The sequence below is a fragment of the Numenius arquata genome, chromosome 12 (genome assembly GCF_964106895.1).
Source record: "Numenius arquata chromosome 12, bNumArq3.hap1.1, whole genome shotgun sequence".
Lineage (NCBI taxonomy): Eukaryota > Metazoa > Chordata > Aves > Charadriiformes > Scolopacidae > Numenius > Numenius arquata.
The window spans coordinates 7,208,626-7,227,422 of NC_133587.1; the positions used below are offsets into that span (position 1 = coordinate 7,208,626).

The 18,797-nt window shown below is 41.4% G+C and overlaps 1 protein-coding gene across 3 annotated transcripts in view; it reads right to left on the minus strand.

The window, feature by feature from the left end:
• Positions 1 to 3,192: 3,192 nt before the first annotated feature.
• DOK5 (docking protein 5) overlaps positions 3,193 to 18,797 on the minus strand; it is a 43,547-nt gene continuing 27,942 nt past the window's right edge. The window contains exons 3-9 of one of the 3 annotated variants that reach the window (XM_074157147.1): positions 16,279 to 16,393; positions 16,059 to 16,199; positions 15,090 to 15,279; positions 13,607 to 13,742; positions 7,038 to 7,100; positions 6,690 to 6,810; positions 3,193 to 3,853 (exon numbers count right to left, since the gene is read on the minus strand). In XM_074157147.1, the coding sequence (XP_074013248.1) occupies positions 3,786 to 3,853; positions 6,690 to 6,810; positions 7,038 to 7,100; positions 13,607 to 13,742; positions 15,090 to 15,279; positions 16,059 to 16,199; positions 16,279 to 16,393 (834 nt within the window). In that variant the 3' untranslated portion in view covers positions 3,193 to 3,785. The remainder of the gene's footprint in view (positions 3,854 to 6,689; positions 6,811 to 7,037; positions 7,101 to 13,606; positions 13,743 to 15,089; positions 15,280 to 16,058; positions 16,200 to 16,278; positions 16,394 to 18,797) is intronic. The other 2 variants (XM_074157148.1, XM_074157149.1) reach the window with 2 other exon arrangements.

Sequence of the window (18,797 nt, forward strand, 5' to 3'; positions counted from 1 at the left end):
ATTTGAAAAGTGGGGTAAGCAGCTCTACGCTTTCTCTTCCCATCCCTTCTTCTTTTACCCCTGGAACATATTCTTCTGTCTATACTATTATGACTTGCAGGTTGGCCACTGGTCTTTTGTGGGATGAAAGGGACCAGAGGATACAACATTTCTGTCCAGGCTTTGAGGAGCAGCCGTCTGAGAAATAGCACAGCGTTACTTAGAGCCATGTGAATGGGAGAGGTTACATGGAGCCAAAAACCTCCTCATGTGGATGACTTTGCAGAACTCTTTCCTGCCTTTAAAAAAGTTATCTAGGAAGATCTGTGGACATTTGAGAAAGAACAAGGTTGAAGAATACAAAAGACCATGCTGGAATGTGGTAGAGCAATTGAAACTAGTCCATAAAATTGTTCTCATCTTTTTTACATACAGGACAAGCTCAAAAAAAACCCTTGTGAAGTCCTGTTAATGTGGAGGGCCTGAGTGTAGTGCAGAGAATGAAGAAAAATAGTTCTCAAGGATTTGTCACACACTGATCCTTGAATCCCATGGTTACCCCAAGCCCCACAGCTATACAGCATATTTTTCTGAAGTACATCTCTTCCAACAGAGCGTAGCTTAGGTACTTGAAGGATTTCCTGCATCTGTCTTCACCATGTATCAGGTACTGCTGGCACCCAGCTGGCACACACGATGGCATCATCACATCAGTGTTGCACATACACAGTCTGCTGTACAGTCTAAATACCCCAGCTCCAAATGCAGTAAAGACCCTTCCCTCACCATAAAGCCAGTAACTATAGGAGAAGCAAACCCTCTCGCTTCCTTCAGCTAATGACCTTGCTAATTGAATCAGCAATGATGCAAAGATTAAGTGACTTAATCACAAATTAAAACAAAGCAATTTCTTGACATTGGGTTATTGTGTCATACACGCACAGTAATTCAAAGCAAACTTACTTTTAGGCCTTTTTTCCATCCTTTGCAGACAGTTTCACTAGAAAGAATAATATCAGAGCTAGTTGATTTAATGACCCTTCATTTAAAGGCCAAGGTTAGAGTGGCTTTTTTTGTCTTCTTTGCAACTGGACTGTTCAACCACAGATAGTTATACTATATCAATCATTGCATGAGCGAAAGGTGAATAAAAGCATTTACTGAACTGTCATATCCATGATAAAACAACAGATGCTGTCAGCTCCAAGAGAATACATTAGCAGAAGTAAACCTGAAAGATAGAGACCTATTAGTCATAACATGCCTTTCAATCCCTTATTTATGTTAGCAGTTCAGCTTTGAAATAAAGTGAACATAATCCTTATTTACAATAAATTAAGCTTATTGTTGCACTATGGTGTATCTTAAACAATGATGGCATATTGATTTTTTTCCTTCAGAAACAAATTTACCTTCACCACACTCACCGGTTTCCTTCCTTGAAAGTCACTCTCACCTCCAGTTCTGTTAGTACAACCCTTTTGGATGTAGAAACCCAACATCTTTTATTTACCCAGTTTTTTATTTCACAATTGATAACGTGTTTATTAAACTGACACACAGATCCTAAGCCCAAATCAGGTAAAAAAAGATCTTACTGGAGTCACTGGTTACTTCAGGACACTGTAACAAGCAGAAAGGCTGAACTGACTTGGAAACATCTACTCCTTCCTTACTGCTGGAGAGAAAGTCTGTTAAATAAAGGAAAGTAAAGACATTACCAGGCACAGTGCAATTCGAGAACTGAACTATCCCAATGTGCCAGCACTGTAACAGGGCACAGCTTTTTGTAGGAGCTGAGCACATTGGCCTGGGATCGGCCACCATACGGGACTCCAGCTGAGACCTCGTCAGCCTTAAGCAGAGCAAAATTACTTCAGCTGTCTTGAAAGCTAAATGCTTTTAACATTCCCTTACGACACTTACTTGTTTTGCAGCAACGTGGCCTTGTTGCCTCCTGTTCCACTTGTAATCTGCTATAACCCTTACATCCCTTTCTAAAGGGCTGCTGCCTTGCTTCTCTTCCCACCATGTGTTTGTGTGTAGGCAATTAGCCTTGCTTAGAAGCACTTATGCCTATTGAATTTCTTCAATTTGTCCAGATCATTCTGTATTCTAATCTTGTATTCCTGTGTCCTTCCTTCCCATTTTATAGATCTGCAGTTTTAATAAGCACACTCCCTACTGCTTTGGCCGAGTGATTAACTCCGACTGGAACCAGACACAGAACCAGGCATCACTCTGGATACCCTCCTCCAGCACTCAGCACTGACAGCATCTCAGAGTACAACTCACTGGAACTCAGTAGTTTTGAAATCTACTTCTAGTCATCATGTGGGTCATGATCAACATCATGTCCTCCGAGTCCAATTGGAAACTTCATATTTAGAATTAAAAGCCAAGCTCAAGATATTTGCTATTTTTACTCAAACCACAGGACTATTACCTTTGTCACATGAGAAAATGAGCCTGTTTAATCATTCTCTACAAACAAAGAAATGTAGCTTATTCTCTACAAACCTACTCTGGCCACTGCATTCTTTTTTCCCAGGATATCTGCTGAAAAATTAGCTGCTAGCATTACATGTGCCCACATAAATGCCATTATCATTAGAATTTTTTCAATTAAAAATATGCGGAGACCCATAATCCCCACGGGTGCAATCAAAATACGACCTAGTCCTTAAGCTTCTGAAGTGAGCAGGAATTACATGGTTAGAGACGATCAGTCTGACCTGTAACCTGACAGGACATTCTTACTCAGAGCTTGTTAACAACATGATTTAACTACACCTCCCTCGCTAAAGGCAGTGCTTTGCTTGTATTCAGGATAATCACAGCTTTCTATCTACAGCTGTTACACATTACTGACCATTTCCCATAGCACACAGTAGTCAACTATGGTATTTTTGAGAAGTTTGTTTGCCATTGGTGCCAATCTTAAGTAGCACATAACACAGACGCTGTCACAAAGCAGAAAAGTCTGCTTTCTGCCACAAACCATTTTGTTTGTGGCACTGTGAGATTCCTGTTGAATCTACTACTCTGTTCCTCTAGGACACCCAACGGGTGGCTGTACCGCTTCAGATGTGAAAGGGGCACCCAAAGCAAACAACCACTCCCCTCCATCCTCCCTTCTAGCATCCTAGTGGCTCCACACCAGCTCTGTTCATGATGCCAATAGTGACAACAAAAAGGGCTGTACCACAAATTAAGTGGGATTTTTTTATTTTAAACATTTACAGAGATGGAAATAAATACAGGAAATAGAAGATAGAGGGGGTGCTTTCAAAAGAAATCAATCAAGTCTTCATCAGGCTTCAAACAGGAAAAATTGTATCCAATAGCTGCTTAAAACTGGCCACATTTCAAAGGTCAAGGATTAGGCTGAACAATAATGTAAATAACTAAAGATAAGTATTACAACAAACAAGGATGACACAGCTGACATCAGTAAACACACAGCTGTAAGAAACAAAATGGAACCACACTACAACAGGAAAATCTCATATATTTACAACATACCTATCATACAAAAACATTTGGAAATATTTAGAGAGTGATTTCTTCTCTGTCCAGCTGTAAGATATAAAAGACACACTGGAGGGTTTGTTGCTTTTGTTCCCCTCCCCAATATCTAGAGAATAGTTTTAACTTTTCGCAAAGTTTAAAAAAAACTTTGTATTGCAAGAATTTTTTATTCTACCTCAACTTTTCCATTTTTCCATCCTTGCTTATCATCATCACCATCATCCACTGGGGCAGTTTATCAGAAGACAAAAAGTTTGTAAAGTTCTTTCATTCCTTTACCGATGGTCTGACCTGTAGGTTGGAAAAGTGTCTGTGCGATGAAGCTTCACTGGGCTAGAAACATCTTCACCAAGTCCAATGCAAAAAAAACAAAACAAAAAAGAACAACACTCAGTAAGACACAGGCACCTTATTCAGCATTTTATAAAGGATCATGTGAACTACAGATTACAGCCTTTTAATTAAACCTATCTCTGCTCCATCTCAGAAACATCTCCGCTCAGATTTTCTTTCCCAGTTCCTTAAGAACAAAAAGTTGTACAAACAAACAAATTCTTAAGAAGTTCTGACTTTGCATTTTAAATGAAAAATGCTCTTTAGCTCACAATATTAGCATCAGTTCTTTTCTGTACATTAGAAAAGAGGACACGAGCCAATTCAAAAATCATAAATTGCAACTTTGGTGGAAGAAAGTTTTTGCTTACAAGGTTTCACGTGCCTTGACCACTGAGTGAGTGAATTGCTCCTTCACACGTAGGGAATTACACAACTCAATATAACAATTATTTCATATTTCTTTTTCCAGTAGTAATTGAAGCATTTCAAAATTTTGGCAGCCTAACCTAATTAGAAGTGCACAGGATACCACTGAAGTAGTAGCCCTGGCTGTTGAACAAAACAAGGACTTCAGCGTCTCTCCCAATTACAATGCTGGCTGCGTGGCTCACTTATTTTACAAAGACTTTTACCCTATTCTCATGACAACAATATCCTAGGATCCTTTTCTTCCAGTTTAAGAAGCAAGCTATTTTTCTAAATATAAAACAAGGGGTTTGTACCCATACAGTCTATTTATCTTGTGCCAACTCAATACTGAATTACTGTTTTAATAAAGGACTCTATAGCAAGGCACAGTAAGCCCAATCCACTGATTGTGTCAGAGTGCTGCAAGCAGTCTTGTTCTCGTGTGCCACAGGCTGCCACCAGCAGGTCATCTTCCCATGCCCTAATTTACTGAACAAATTTGAACAGGCGTGTAAGCGCTGCTTTTACTATTCATCCCACCTCTGAAGCATTTGCCCAGTTTAGCTGAGGCTTTTTATATGCTGCCTACCCCCTCTAGTGTTGGAAAAAGGAACAATATTAGCTTTTATGATTTGCTGAAAAATTTGCTGATTATCAGAATGGAATATAGCTATATACGTCAGGGCTGCCAGTGCTTGTAATTTTTAATCACAGCTTGTGATATTCTGTGTTCTGAAGGTGCTAACCTCTACAATCTCCTGCTTTGTTAAAAAAAAAAAAAAAAGTAAAATAAATATCTATCATTCATTATTCCTTGAAAAACCCCTACTATCCGAGAGGAGGAAAAAAAGAAACAAAAAAAAAGATTCTAAACGTTTTCCAAACCAGGATTTTTTAAAATATCTGTCTAGTGATTTCTGAATGCTTGATGTTGGCAAATGATATCTCCATGTTAGTACTAGAAAGCCCTGCCAGCTCCTGAGGTTTTCTGCGAAACACAGGTTTATCTGTGGTGGTTTTTTGCAAAAGGATGAGGCACCAGGAGCTGTGTTGCCCCTTGGTGCAGCACACGCTAGCCCTGACCTTCTGGGATGACAAAGAAACAATCCATATCCTGATGACCAAGCTGAGCTTCACTTTCCAATGCCCCTATGGTGAAGGGAAACTGCCTCGGTCCATCTTTATCATCCAAACGTTTAATCAAGCTCAGCCTTTATACCATACATTGTGAAAATAAAGCTATGGCAGATGTTGGCTCATTCCATGTAATGCTCCAGGCTGCCGCACTTCTATTAAGCATTTAGTCTGTTTTCTGCTGGCTTTTCTGAGTAATGCCCCGATCCTTACTTCACAACTCATCAACACCAACCTCTGTACAAACACTAACTCTGCCAATCCACATGGCTTAGACTGGAAGACTGTGTTTTGAAATACAAATGCGGTGGTGTTTGTTTGGGTTTTTTAATTCTAAAATTACTCATGACTACAAGTTGCTGACTTTGGATCAGTTCCTCAGAGGTACTAAGAACCTGCAGCTCCTACTCCAAAGATGCCTCCGGGGAAACCGGCCCAAATCAACACCAGTGCGTGACAGGGGCTGCAGTCTTCGCTTTATCTCAGGAGATTGGAGTTCAGTGTTGAAACACGCTCTGAAATACGTGGGCAGAGATAGCTCAGGTCAGCACTGCTGCGAAGCCCCTGTTAGCCATCCACCCATCCTGCAGGTGTGGTGGGCTTCCTTTCCTTCTCCCCATCCCTGCGCTCAGTAACCGCTAGATGTCCCTTGGTGACCACGGAGGGACAACTGGGCGCAGAGACCCTCCACAGGGGAGTGAGTCCTCCCTCTCTGCAGCCTGGGGTGGTTTCATGCACGGTGGCAGCATCGCAGCTGTTCAAGCAACAGTTTTCTAGAATTACTTACCATAGCCATTTCCTTTTACTTTCCCTAATTCAGCTGATTTTGAGTATGTAGTTGTTTAGGTTGAATATTAGCAAGCAGACAAAAAGAATAATGAAGACTGCATCATTCTTAGCATGAGGCAGCCATCCAAAGGAGAGGGAAGCCAAACGGCTATAAGTCTGGCAAAAAAATCAGGTGCCATTAAAAGAGCTTGGTGGCAGGAAGGATTGGGCAGCCTTGACAACTGGCCACCCTGCAGCATTGATTTCTTCTTGTTTACCTAAAAACAGTCAGAAAACCTGTCAAATGAAGGATCCCTCTCCAATGGGAAGTAAGAAGAGCACCTCCTGATGACAAGCCCTCTACCAAGTTGTCCACCTTAAGGTGCGATGTGCTCTTCTCTCCATCAACCAGACAGCAGCGGCAACTGGCTTAGACTGGACATCAGCCTTCAGTGAGAGGGACAGACACTGAAATGACTCAACGCTGTCGTGATCTGATTTGTGACCTGACTCTTTCCACCGCAGCCTCTTACCTTGCAGGCCGTAGAGCTGGCCAGTGCTGTGCTGTCGTGTGATGTGCTGCCAGTAGGCACTGCGGGGCAAGGGCACCATGGTGCTGAGGGACACGGCTCGCTCGCTCATTTTCATCTGAAGCTGCAAAGCAGTAAACAGGTGTCGAGGAGACATGTCACGTTTATTGCAAACCCGCCCAGAATAGCACAACCATTGGCTGCAAAGACTTCTAACGACGCTGCCAGCACAGCCTCTCCCTCCCTCTCCCCACCCTGCATGAGCAGAGGCAATTAATGCAGGGGTCAGTCTCCACGGGCACACAGCACTCGGGTTAGGAGGCCACGCTGCTGTCGCACACCAAAGCTCACCTTGGTGCTCCCCTGGTCCTGGGCTAGCACGGCTTCCCCTGAGGGGAGTTTTAACTCAAAAAGCTGAAACAGAAACCGGGGGTCAGTGGAAGACAGGAAAGTGTCGGTATGCTCCCCCTTTGGCAGCGAGGCCATCCGAGGGTATTCCCAGCTACCCCAGCAACTTCCCAAAGCTAAATACAGCCTTGGCACATCAAGAACCAGACTGGAGATGTTTCACATGGGTGAGGGCAAGTTGTTCTTGTTAGTTTTGAAGCATTTTCTGTTCATCCCCCCTCTCCTACAGCTGAGACATGTGCCAGCTGGATGGCACAGGAGTTCAGCACAGGAGATAACTGCATCCTTCAGCTAAATTCCTGAACGACCAGCACGCCCAGGGATGCTGAGAGGAGTGCACGTGGGCTGCAGTGCATTGCCAGAAGCCCCGTCTCACACTGCCCCCTCCACACAGGGCCTTCAGCTACATTTTCTGACATTATCACAGCCCCTTGTTAGTTACACCATACTTACCGCAAAAATACATGAGAACTGACTACCTTAAGGCATTTTTTTTCCCCATGAATTTAATAAGATATATGTGCAAGCTGATAAAAATAATTGGATTTTATCATAAGCTTCACAGTACAGCTAAAATTCTCCTCCCAAAGCTCAGGAAAACATCAGTTCAAACATACCGAGACTGCACTTGACTTTTCTGATTTATAAAGATAGCTTTCACAGAAAAGTAAGCCTTTACATTTTAGTTTCACAAAACCTGCGGTGAAAGAACCTTTTAGAAGAAGATCAGAATATTTTGGAGCAAAACCAAACAGGCAAAGCAAGGACAGAAAAGCGAGGGCTAGCTGTATCCAACAGACCCATTTCCACGTTATTTAGAGGTGCCATCTACCTTCAGCCTCCTCTCTGTACAGAGCACACGGTGCCTGTGACGTGAAGGTAAAACCAAACCCGGATCAACTCCTGCTCTTAAAACACCCACCTCCACATCAGCTGGCTGTGAATCACCACACCATGCAAGGTTCCACCTACATCCTACAGCGTATTTATTACAGCTCCTTCATTAAAGCCCGAACACCCTTAGCAGTGTCACCACACACATCTCAGCACCATGGAAAAAAACAATGATGGATCTTTTACTGGGGATGAAAATTAGCAGAGCATTGCAAGGATGGCGTTTCCTGGCTGGAGATACTTTTTTTGGTGGCTTCATTTATTGGTGAGGTGGACAGCAAACTAAGGCAGTCTGAGCAACAGTTTGGCTGTTAGGGGGAGTGCAAAATCTGAACTGGCTATCTTGGGAGAAAAAAGGGACACAGCTAGAAAGATATTAGATAAAGACACAAAAAAGGGCCAGAAGGAGTGCCCCTCCTGAACTCAATCAGCAGGGGGAAAAAAATTTAAAAACCCACAGCTGGAGATAAGAATTAGTATGTTATATCCTGAATACACAACGTTTCATCAAAACACCTCGGACTGCGAGCAAAGGCAGCTTTAATGATGATTGATTTCATTCTCACAATTAACCTGCTGTATCTCTGTGGCAACAGAAAGAGTAGGAATAACTTGATAATGACCTGGCTTTATGCTGCGGAAGCACCCAGCCCTGTAAGCAGGTCAAATCCAGTCAGAATTAATATGCTGGAACACGCATGAGCAAAGGCTGCGAGCAGAGAGCCAGGCGGGACACGCGGCTCCACATGTCATTAATAGAACAAATAAACTGTTAACTGGAGGGCACCTAATCCATAGCCTTTCACTCTCTTCTGCCCAAGGGAGATGGAGAATGCTGAGACCTGAAAGGAGATCAGGATCCCCAGAGCGGTTCAAACACCGCTCCCTGCACACGTAGCAGGGATCAAGTTATGTCAAGTCACGCTTAAAGAAGCAGCAAAGATGTGAAAAGTGGTGAGGGATGACCCTGCAGCTCTGGTGGCTACAAGAGACCTGCAGAGGAAGGGGATGGAGAAGCAGCACTCAGAGCCGTTGCAGCCAGTGCCGAGGGCAGCTGGGGAGCCGCTGTGCCACCTCTTGCCACCCTGACGAGAGATGTACAGAGCTACATGAAGGCAGTTTGCTGGGCTAATGCACAGCTCTGGGTCAAACACAGGGTGCAGTTGGCTCCCAGAAGTCCTGGGGAATCATGGAGAAGGTAAGTATTTTCTTTCTAGGATCCCACCATCAGCAAAATTTGCATTAGAGGCAAAACCACTGTCTGCTAAAAAAACCCAAAACAAATCCCAAAACCCAAACAAAACAAAACCAACCACCCAAAACACCCGCACAACAACATTCTCTCAAACCAGCTGTGAACACAGCTCCAAAAGGAAAGAAAAGAAAGATGATTTAAGATTTGTTAGGTTTGGTTGGCTTCCTCAGGCTGGACAATGCAATTTTCAAAGATTTTGCAGAACAACTTGCAATAGGTAAACCTTCATCTTGGGATCCCCAACTGCAGAGGACTGCACTCACTGTGGTTTTGAGGGGATTTTCTTCCTAGTGAAGCAAATTCACATAATCAATCAAAAATCAATTTAAATGGTAATTGCTTCAGAAACATTTGCTAAATTCATTACAGCAAAACTACAGAAAGGTAAACTAGTAAGAAAACTTCAGAACTCAAAGGGCACTAATATTGCTGCCATTCTGAAAACTATCCATCTTACACTAATACTCAATATTCTCTTATTTCAAAAGTTAGTGAGCACCATTTCCACTCTAAATTATGAATCTCTGTGGAAATGGCGAGAGATAATAGCAGGCTCCAGCCTGGACAGATGCACTCGCACATCAGATGGATCAAGTGCAAAATGCACACTTGAGCTGCTGAGAGGGGAAGAAGAGGCAGAGAAGGCTGTCCGTAAACGGGCTGATAATATCTTTCTATGAAGCACTGAGCTTTAGCTGCCAAAACTGGGAAGTTCACTGTTATTACTTTAGTGAGATGTCAAGTTGTAATGTCTTTTTTAAAGCAACCTGAACTGAAAGCAGGCATAAATGACAGCAGTCAAGTCACAGCACTGCTCCTTTCAGTTTTCATGGCAACCAAATACTTATGAAAATATAACTTGAATAGATATTTTCTTTCCATTGTCTGGCAAAGCAAAAGCGAAAGGAAAGAAACAGCTGGATGAGATGAGTTACCAAATGACCAGAAAGGCTTCATGCATCGCTAAGCAAAGCCAGCTTCTTCTTCCCTTTAAAAAGGGAGAGATCTTTGAATTCACTGAGAAGGAGAATAAATGAAACCCACTCATGAAAGTGTCACAGACTCTGGTCAGCATATGCTCAGACCTCGCCAGAAAGCAACAGCACATTAGCAGAAAGCATCAGGGTGAGGTTCCCAGCTGAGGAACCACCATCGCATCAATTTTCCACATGCATTTCAAAAGCCAGAGCCAGTTATAGTCACAAACAGAACCAACATACTGTAATATAAAGAGAGCGACTGCTAGGGAGGTGACAGACACATTATAGCCCACATTCTCAACAGGACTTGGCAGCTTTATTTCACTCTATCAGCATGGGACATTCGACTCTTTTTTTTTTTTTTTTTTTTTTTTTTTATTTTGCACAGGCTGCAGGAGTCCTCAGATAGCTTAGTACCATCTTCAACTCAGTCTTTGATAATCACATCACCAATGCAGCAGCAGTCAGGATTACAGGAGCAAACAGAAGACATTTAGTGTAGACTTAATTTCTCACCATCAGTATCTCCTACTTTCTACTTTTATTTACCCTTTCTATAAATGATAGCTCAAGCTTTACTAATAAAAAAATTGACATAGGGTAAATAATTCTTGGAGATAGAAACAACATAGCTGAGCATGAAGTTCAAGCATCGAAAATGAACTCAATGTTGAAGTGTTCAAAAGCAGAAGAAAAATGCAGGGGAATCAATCAATCTGAACAAAGATGTACTTTACAAATATTTTGTAATCAGCAATATAAGCCACTTGAGTTCTACACTGATATCACAATCCTCTGCCTAAACTTCTAATTCTTACTGTCCTTAAACCCAAGAGAAGCCACCAACTCTTACTGTTTCGAAACCAGACATTTCTGTGACTGACTTGGGAAACTTGTATTCAGGGGTAAATGGACTCATCTGAAACAATTATATTCCATTACTAAATTACAAGACTTTCAGTTTGCCAGGAATATGTTCTTAACCTCCACTCAGCACTCTATGGTCTATAAAATTAGATTTAGGGGCTATGGTTGGACACAGTGTTCATGAAAAAGCTTTTAGAGGTTGTGCAGCTGCTCTCTATTGAAATCTATAGCAACTGTGCATCTGCCGAGTCTATTGGCACTTGTAAGACAGAAATTTTACAGCAGAGCCTCAAACATCATCTATTAAAGATGCTATTACATAAATGTAAAACCACCAAATATGAAATTGCCTGTAAGCCTATTCACTATCGCTATGGAACTTATCCCTGTTTTTTGAAAATGAAGTTGTGCTCTCAACAGGTTACTTAATCGCTTCTGATCCTGGTGGGCTACAAATGATAGCTAGTTATGCTGCCTTAGCCTAGCTTAATTTTAATCTGCTTAATTTAGTTACTGTTCAGTACTTGTATCATCTACCCATCTGTCTCAACTTAGATAATTCTGGATATTTTTTAAACAAAAACTCCCTTTGCTAACTAGAACTATAAAGTTTTTTACTTTTAAACAAAAGTCAAAACCAGTAAAGATGGTGCTAGATGATATTTTACCAGAAAAGGGAAAAATACCAGTGCAGCTGGCTGCAGTTCACCTGCTAGTTCTAACGTTTTTGAAAGAAAGCAAGCAAAGTGTCGAGCTCTTCCTAGTGAACCTGGAAGCGCTGGGAAAAGCATGTGGTCTGAATGGACACAGGGCAGAGGCTGTCACAAGAAAGGCTCCAAGTTATTAGTTCATCCTCACAGACACAGCGCTCTCCCACGGGCTTTACAGAAGTGACCACATTGAAATGATACCAGCCAGAAGTTAACAGAGTAGCATCAACTGAAAAGTGGTATGTCACACTATATATGGTGTGAAATATATAAACATATAATATATTTAACACTAACTAGTCTCTTTCCTGTTGAAAGTAAAGACAAAGTAAAGACATCGCATGACGTACATCACCTAGAAACAGACTTGAATTTTCCTCACTTTCCTGTTTCATTTATCCCACCTACTCTGCAAATGACAGAATTACCCATTTGTCCGCGTGCTCGGCTGAAGCTATCAGTTAGCCAGTTCACAGGACTGGTCGGGATACTTGGAAAGAGTCTCCTATTGCTCCTCCTCTCCTCATTTGCTGCTCCTCATGAGACTGTTATTAAGAGAAATAACTTTCTTATCCTGTATTTGGCTTCCATTCTGTCTCAAGTCCAAGAAAGTGGAAGAACAAAAGAAATACAAGTACTTAAGAGAATTGATCTCTTTCCCATCCCCTCAACATCCACTCTCAGCTTTTCTTAAGTTTCCACAATTAGTAATGGCATTTTCTGTTTCATCCCAGCTGGGTCATCCAGTTAATACTGGGATAACTCCTCACTACAACATATCCCTGAAACCAAGATGTTGGTAGAACTACCGAAAGGATTAGGCAGGGATGGGGATAACAGCAGTGCTTATGCTTACAGTAAGAGAAAGACATAAGTCTTCCTGCAGATTACATAAACCAATTGTCTGGAATAGAGATAGTTTCTATAGCCAGGCTCTTCCACAGTTGGCCATTCTGGGTATTTTATACATTCCAGAAAGCCTGTTATCTTCAGGATACTAATTTTGCTGTCAAAGTCAACCTGTGAGTCTTGGGGTGTAGAGACCAATTAAGATCTGGGATAAACAGAATATTCCTTTTCACTCCACAGGTTTCATGACACACACAAAAAAAAAATCCAAACTGAAGTTAATAAGATCCTGAAACACGTTCGGTGCAAGTGCCATAAATCTGCCTGCCTTTCTTAGACATAATGCTTTTGGAGATGCCACACTCTCTGGTCTCAATCTTTATGCTAGTTTTGCATCTTACACTTCTATATTTCCTACCAGTCACATGCATCATAAAATATGTTTTAGACATAAAAAGCACTTGTGGAAAATAGACATCCACTGAGAGATCAGACAAACATCTCGTCCTCCCCCATAGTTTAATCTGAACCATATGACTCTTTCCAAATCATCCTTGGAGTGTAGACATCAATTAGCAAATGGAAAACTGAGCACAAGCCACAACATTTTGCAAATAGATTGATGAGAAATGCTTCCAAACAAGCTCATGATGCTGATTAATCAAAGGAACTTACTGAGAATGTGCACTGACAGGAGCTTATCATCTCTGTATTAATTCACACTTATTGATAGCTTTGCAAACACAAAAATCAAGGACTGTAAGTTTCCGTTTTGATACTTGGAAAGGAACCCCAGTTATATATACTGCCCTAAATATTAAAATCAAGCAGAATTTAATAAGAGCAATAATAAGACTGCTTGCTAGTTGTGAATCAAAACTTTAAAAAAACATATTGAAGAAACATATTGTTCATTGTTGCCCCGTGTGAAATAACAAGCATAATAAGCAGCCGTACCATTGAATTTTTCACACTCTGCAACAAGCGCTCATGTTGTTCTGCTATGGCCAAAGCAGCCGAGTGAACCTTCTGATAGATTGCTTCCCCATCTCTGGTCTGAAATATGAATAGTCCTTCTCCTGTGTCACACATCCTGCCAAAGCAAGAACAGATTGGATCTAAGAGTGAGATTTAGGTTTACAGATCACCATGAACAAACGAGACTTCACCATGCTGGTCTAGAGGTGCCATTGCACAAACAGTAAGAAAACAAAGGTTGTTGAAATATGGAAAAGTCTTTGCATATGGGTCTTACCAGCTCTGGTCCAGTCTTACCATTTTAGTCCGTATTTGTATTGTTCTCACGAAATGGGGACTCAGCTAAGTACCACTGATCTATCATAAGTGCTTAAGCTCGAGAGAGTTCATGCGCAAACCCCAGTTTTTTAATATTTAGACCCTATCTAGAATCTGTGCCAGGTAGGATTAGTTTGTCTTCCTCTTTCAGACTTTTAACACTGCCTGTAATGAGTTTTGCAGAGTTTGTTTTCCACTGGAAACAGTAAATACATATCCTTGGCATCCCCTACATTGTCTTATCATGGCTAATGCATGATCAGCTAAATAAAAATCTATCCTTCCCCCCTTGAGAAGACTAAATTCTGCAATAATATGGAGGATGGACATTTAAATACCTCTTCTCTTTCCAGATAAGTTAATTGTATGATCTGTTCCTGTTTTACTATTGTAATTCTTTAATGTGCTTATCTAAAATAATGCATCCATATCCCTTAGAATGGATTTGATAGTTTAGTTCAATAAAAAAGTGTGCTAACTTCAGCCAAACAAAGACCAGCTTATTAAGAAAGCAATTGCAGGAAGCAATACAGAACAACATCTCTTAACCAAGCAATTGCATTCAAATTTCTTATAAATCCATCTGTCAAATAGATGGAAAACAGAAATATAATCAATGGAAAACAGGAGTCTCTTCTCCATTGCTTTAGTTTGCTTTTGGGAAACAACTTGGCATGCACTGCTCTCAACTTCAAACTCCACTTCTAGTACAGAACCCATCATTCTGTGTCCACATTGTGCAAATTCTGGAATGATGTTCACCCCTTCTTCCCAGATCTGTCCATCCAGTTCTCTGGCTCGTATATAGCTTATTTAAGAACAACCCTATACAGCAATATACAATGCTGTCAGCCTCCACCCTGCAATCCCCTGGGACACCTCAGCTCTCCCATCCCCATCCTCAGGCACTTTAATTTGGCAGCTGCTTCTATTCAAGCCGCAACCTGGGATTAAGAGGCTTTTTATTTGTTTGGGGGTTTTGGGGGGGTTGTTTTTTTGTTTGTTTGTTTGTTTTGGTTTTTTTTAGCAGAGGGTACAGACTAGCCTCTGTTTGAAGATCAGTTCTCATCTCCTTCAACAACCTTTGGAAGTGGTCCAGAGCACCACCGAGAAAAGCAAGGCAATACAGCAAACACACACCTACCTCCCTGCTTCAAACGTGAACCAAGATGGGTCCCGCCCGTAGCGTCGGAGGGCACTTAATGGCCAAGAGATGAGTTTTACTCTGGGATTCTGAATGTCCCAAAGACAGATATTCTCAAATGTTATCTGCAAGGTACATTCCCCATGCACATCTAAATTAGGGGATGGCATCAAATACACATTGAATCTCTCTGGGAGAAAAACAAAAGGTTAGTCTAAAATCCCTGCTCATTAAATGTGCAAGTCATTAAAGGAATTTCCTATTTTCCACCTCTACTACAAGATCTAATTTCCACTTAGAACAATTAATTCAAAAACAAAAACTCAATTCCTTCCAGTAATTCAATAAACTCCATTATTTTGGGCAGTCAGAATGATGCACTCGAAAGGGCGTCAAACATTTGTGTGTGCATTCAGATACTGAAGAGAACTGCACCAACGTAATCCTGATATTTGCAAACAATTAACAAAATTGTGTGCATGAATAAATACATGCACAAATGCAATTGTGATGTAATTAGCTAATTTGCTTAGGAAAGCGAAGTAGCCATGGGCTCAGGTTTTGCATGCAATGACTATCATTTATTATTTGCTTTACGATGCTGCCAAAGAGCCTCAGACACAGACTGAAACTGTTGTACAGACTTCATACAAGAAAACACACAACAAAAGAAAGTCCCCATCTCCAAGAGCAACTAACCTGAGAAAGAAAAGTGCTATTCCAAAATAATTCTAGTTACCTTACTTACTATCTCTTGTAGCAATTACAACCCCCCCCCCCATCCCACCCCCCCCCCCCCAAAAAAAAAAACCAAACCCCACACAAACAAAGCTCTCCCCCCCAAAACAGGGAGGAGGGCTTGGAAAAAAGAATTTTGCAGCAACTTATTTCTGATACTCATATGCACAGTCCAAAAGACTTTAAAATAATGCAATTAAAGATTTAAAAGGTCAACATTTATGTACCTACCACTCTGCTCCCTCTCTACTCCAGATGCCAACAAGTCAGGCTCTCCAAGGCTAATGTCATTAATTCGCGTTCCAAGGCACTCCATCTGCAGCACCTTGCACCACTCATCTGCCTCAAGTTCTGTATAAATGCCCAGAAAATCTGTGTGTAGGTATAATACATTTACAATTTCACAATTAATGCTCTTACGCTTTCTAATGTGCGTTGCCATTTTGCTCACCTGACTCACAAGCAAAGGTTTTGGAGGTATCATCATTAAAATAAATCCCAACAGCGTGCTTCTTTGTGCTTTTTGGCATTCGTAAAATATTCTTCACATTATTGAGTTCTGTGACCTGGAAAAGCAGAATTTGGAGTTTAAATTAGGAGCTAGAAAAGATATATATCCATTATTGACTGGAGAAGGAGAGAAAAGAATTCTATCATGTTGCAAAAGACAGAGAAAAGGAGAGAGAGCATGAACACGCCTAGGACTGCTCTTAAAGAAATGCAGCCCTGACATGAATCACCTTAGACAATCAACTTGATGACCCTGGACGATGAATCAGCCACATCCTCCAGTTCTCTCTTGTCTGTGCATGAGTTTTGGTGCAACACCATCTGAACAGGTTTTTAGCCAAGAGGCAGGCAGAATCAAAGCTCACTCCAGTTTGAGAAACATTTACGTGAAGGACATGAGAAAGACCAACCTGATGTAGCAGAAGCAAACAGAAGTATGTAGTGAAGATAGAAATCTAGAGGATTTACCCGTTTAGAGGAGCAAGTCCAGTTCCAGTACAGCTTCATCGTGGAGGACAAAGCTGTAAGAATGGTGAAAAGCTGCTCTCTCAATTATTTTTGGATGGAAAATTGAGGATTTGTTAGAATAGTCCACTTTAAAAAAAAAAAAAAAAAAAAAATCACAGTTTTAGCTATTAGAAAGCTTTTTAGCTTTAAAGATTCATGGACTTGTAAACACAGATTTCTGTTGCTTGGTTGCCAAAAACTAATTGGAAAAATAGCTTTGACGCCAAAAAAAATAAACATGTATCTGTTACTTTGTATACTGCTTTAGTAAATACATACCACAGTTGCTTCATATTTCTAACATCCACTTTTCACCCTCACAACCGTAAGGAGCACTCCTAAATTTGACTGAGGAGGAATTTTTCATTATTTAAGTTCCTTTTAATACAAAGGTTAACATCCAGACAGGAAATCAGGAAGTTATGTTTAAATATTCATTATCAGAACACATTTCACTGATTCTTTTACATGGTAGGGGTTGGAGAGAGAGAGAAAGAAGGGGAGTTTAACAGAAATGTTCCCAAAGCTGTACAACCTAACAACTTCACTACTTTGGTCTCATTAGTCCTGAGGAATAGTCTCATATCAAACTATGTCAAATGTAAACAAAGAAACGCAGTAATTGTCTTATAGATAAGACTCAGGAAGTAAAAAGACAGTCTCGTTGGGTCCAGCAACAGAAACTGCTGCTCTGGAGCATCTCGGGGTCACCAGCGCACCCACTGGATCTCTCTGGCCATTCATCCCAAGTCACTTTCTTTTTAGAGTCACTTTATTGCCCATTCTCTTCTAGCAGGGGAGCAGAGACAGCCAAAACCACATTTTCAAGTAAGACCCCTGAAAAGGTAATCTTGCTGTGAACAGAAGGAACAAAGAGCAGTTGGTGGGCAGTCTCCCCAAAATAAAAATAAGCAACACATCCAATGTCCAGAAACTCGCTGTATGGGTAGTAGCATAAGGAATAATGGAAGGAACATCCCATGGGGAACACACCAAACCTGACACCTGCCAAATTTATAACTCAGGTTTTTATAGCCTCCAGGTTCAAGATTTTGAGAAGTGTCAAAACCGAGACTTCCTAATTGTGCTTAGTTTTGCATGAGCATTTTTTACTCTTCCAGGAAATCCTGTGGTAGAAGAACATCCCCCAGTGCTAACAGGACACCAACAAACTCAATGTTAAATATGACAAATCTGTCATAACCTCTTCCCATCAGGCTCAGCACATGACAGGTCAAGCACAAATTGCCAGCTGCCAAATTCAACTCTCATATATTTTTCTCATATGCCAAGAAAGGATTCAAATGCAAGAGAAAAAAAAAGAGCTCAACTTTATTCATTCAGGACAGCAACTACCCTGACATTTATACTGAGCAAATTCACATTTTCTGCAAGTGAACATGCTAATGAAGTTTTGTACCTACAAGTACAAAAGTTAGCAGAAGCAGAACGTAGCCATATATTTTGGTAATGAATCATTTAGCTATCTAGGATTTGTCTTAATGGAAAGCTCATTTCTTAAAATCAGGCATATCACACTCTTACTGTTGGATACCCCAGCAATTGTCCCCAGCATGATGAATCTTGAGGATGCTGTGACAGGGCTCAGCAAGATCATCAAAGGTTCGTACCAGGCAGGGAACCACACGCTGCCTCTCCATGCTGGCTCAGGAGCCAGAAGCACTTTCAGTAGCACTTTTAGCTTTTAGGAGGCCCAGAAGTTCCAACTAGTCGGCTGCTGCCCATATCCCCCATCAGCCCCTGGTGATGGGCAGCATGAGATGCCTCAGCCCCTGGCAGGGAGGCACCCTACGCCCTAGCGAGGGAGGCAAAGGACACTTGCCCATGTGGGAGGCTGCCAGCTACTGCACAGGGCTGGGAAAGAAAAAACAACCAACCAACCCAAACAGTATCACTAATGACCCTGTGTTCAGACTGAGTCATGCCCCTCCA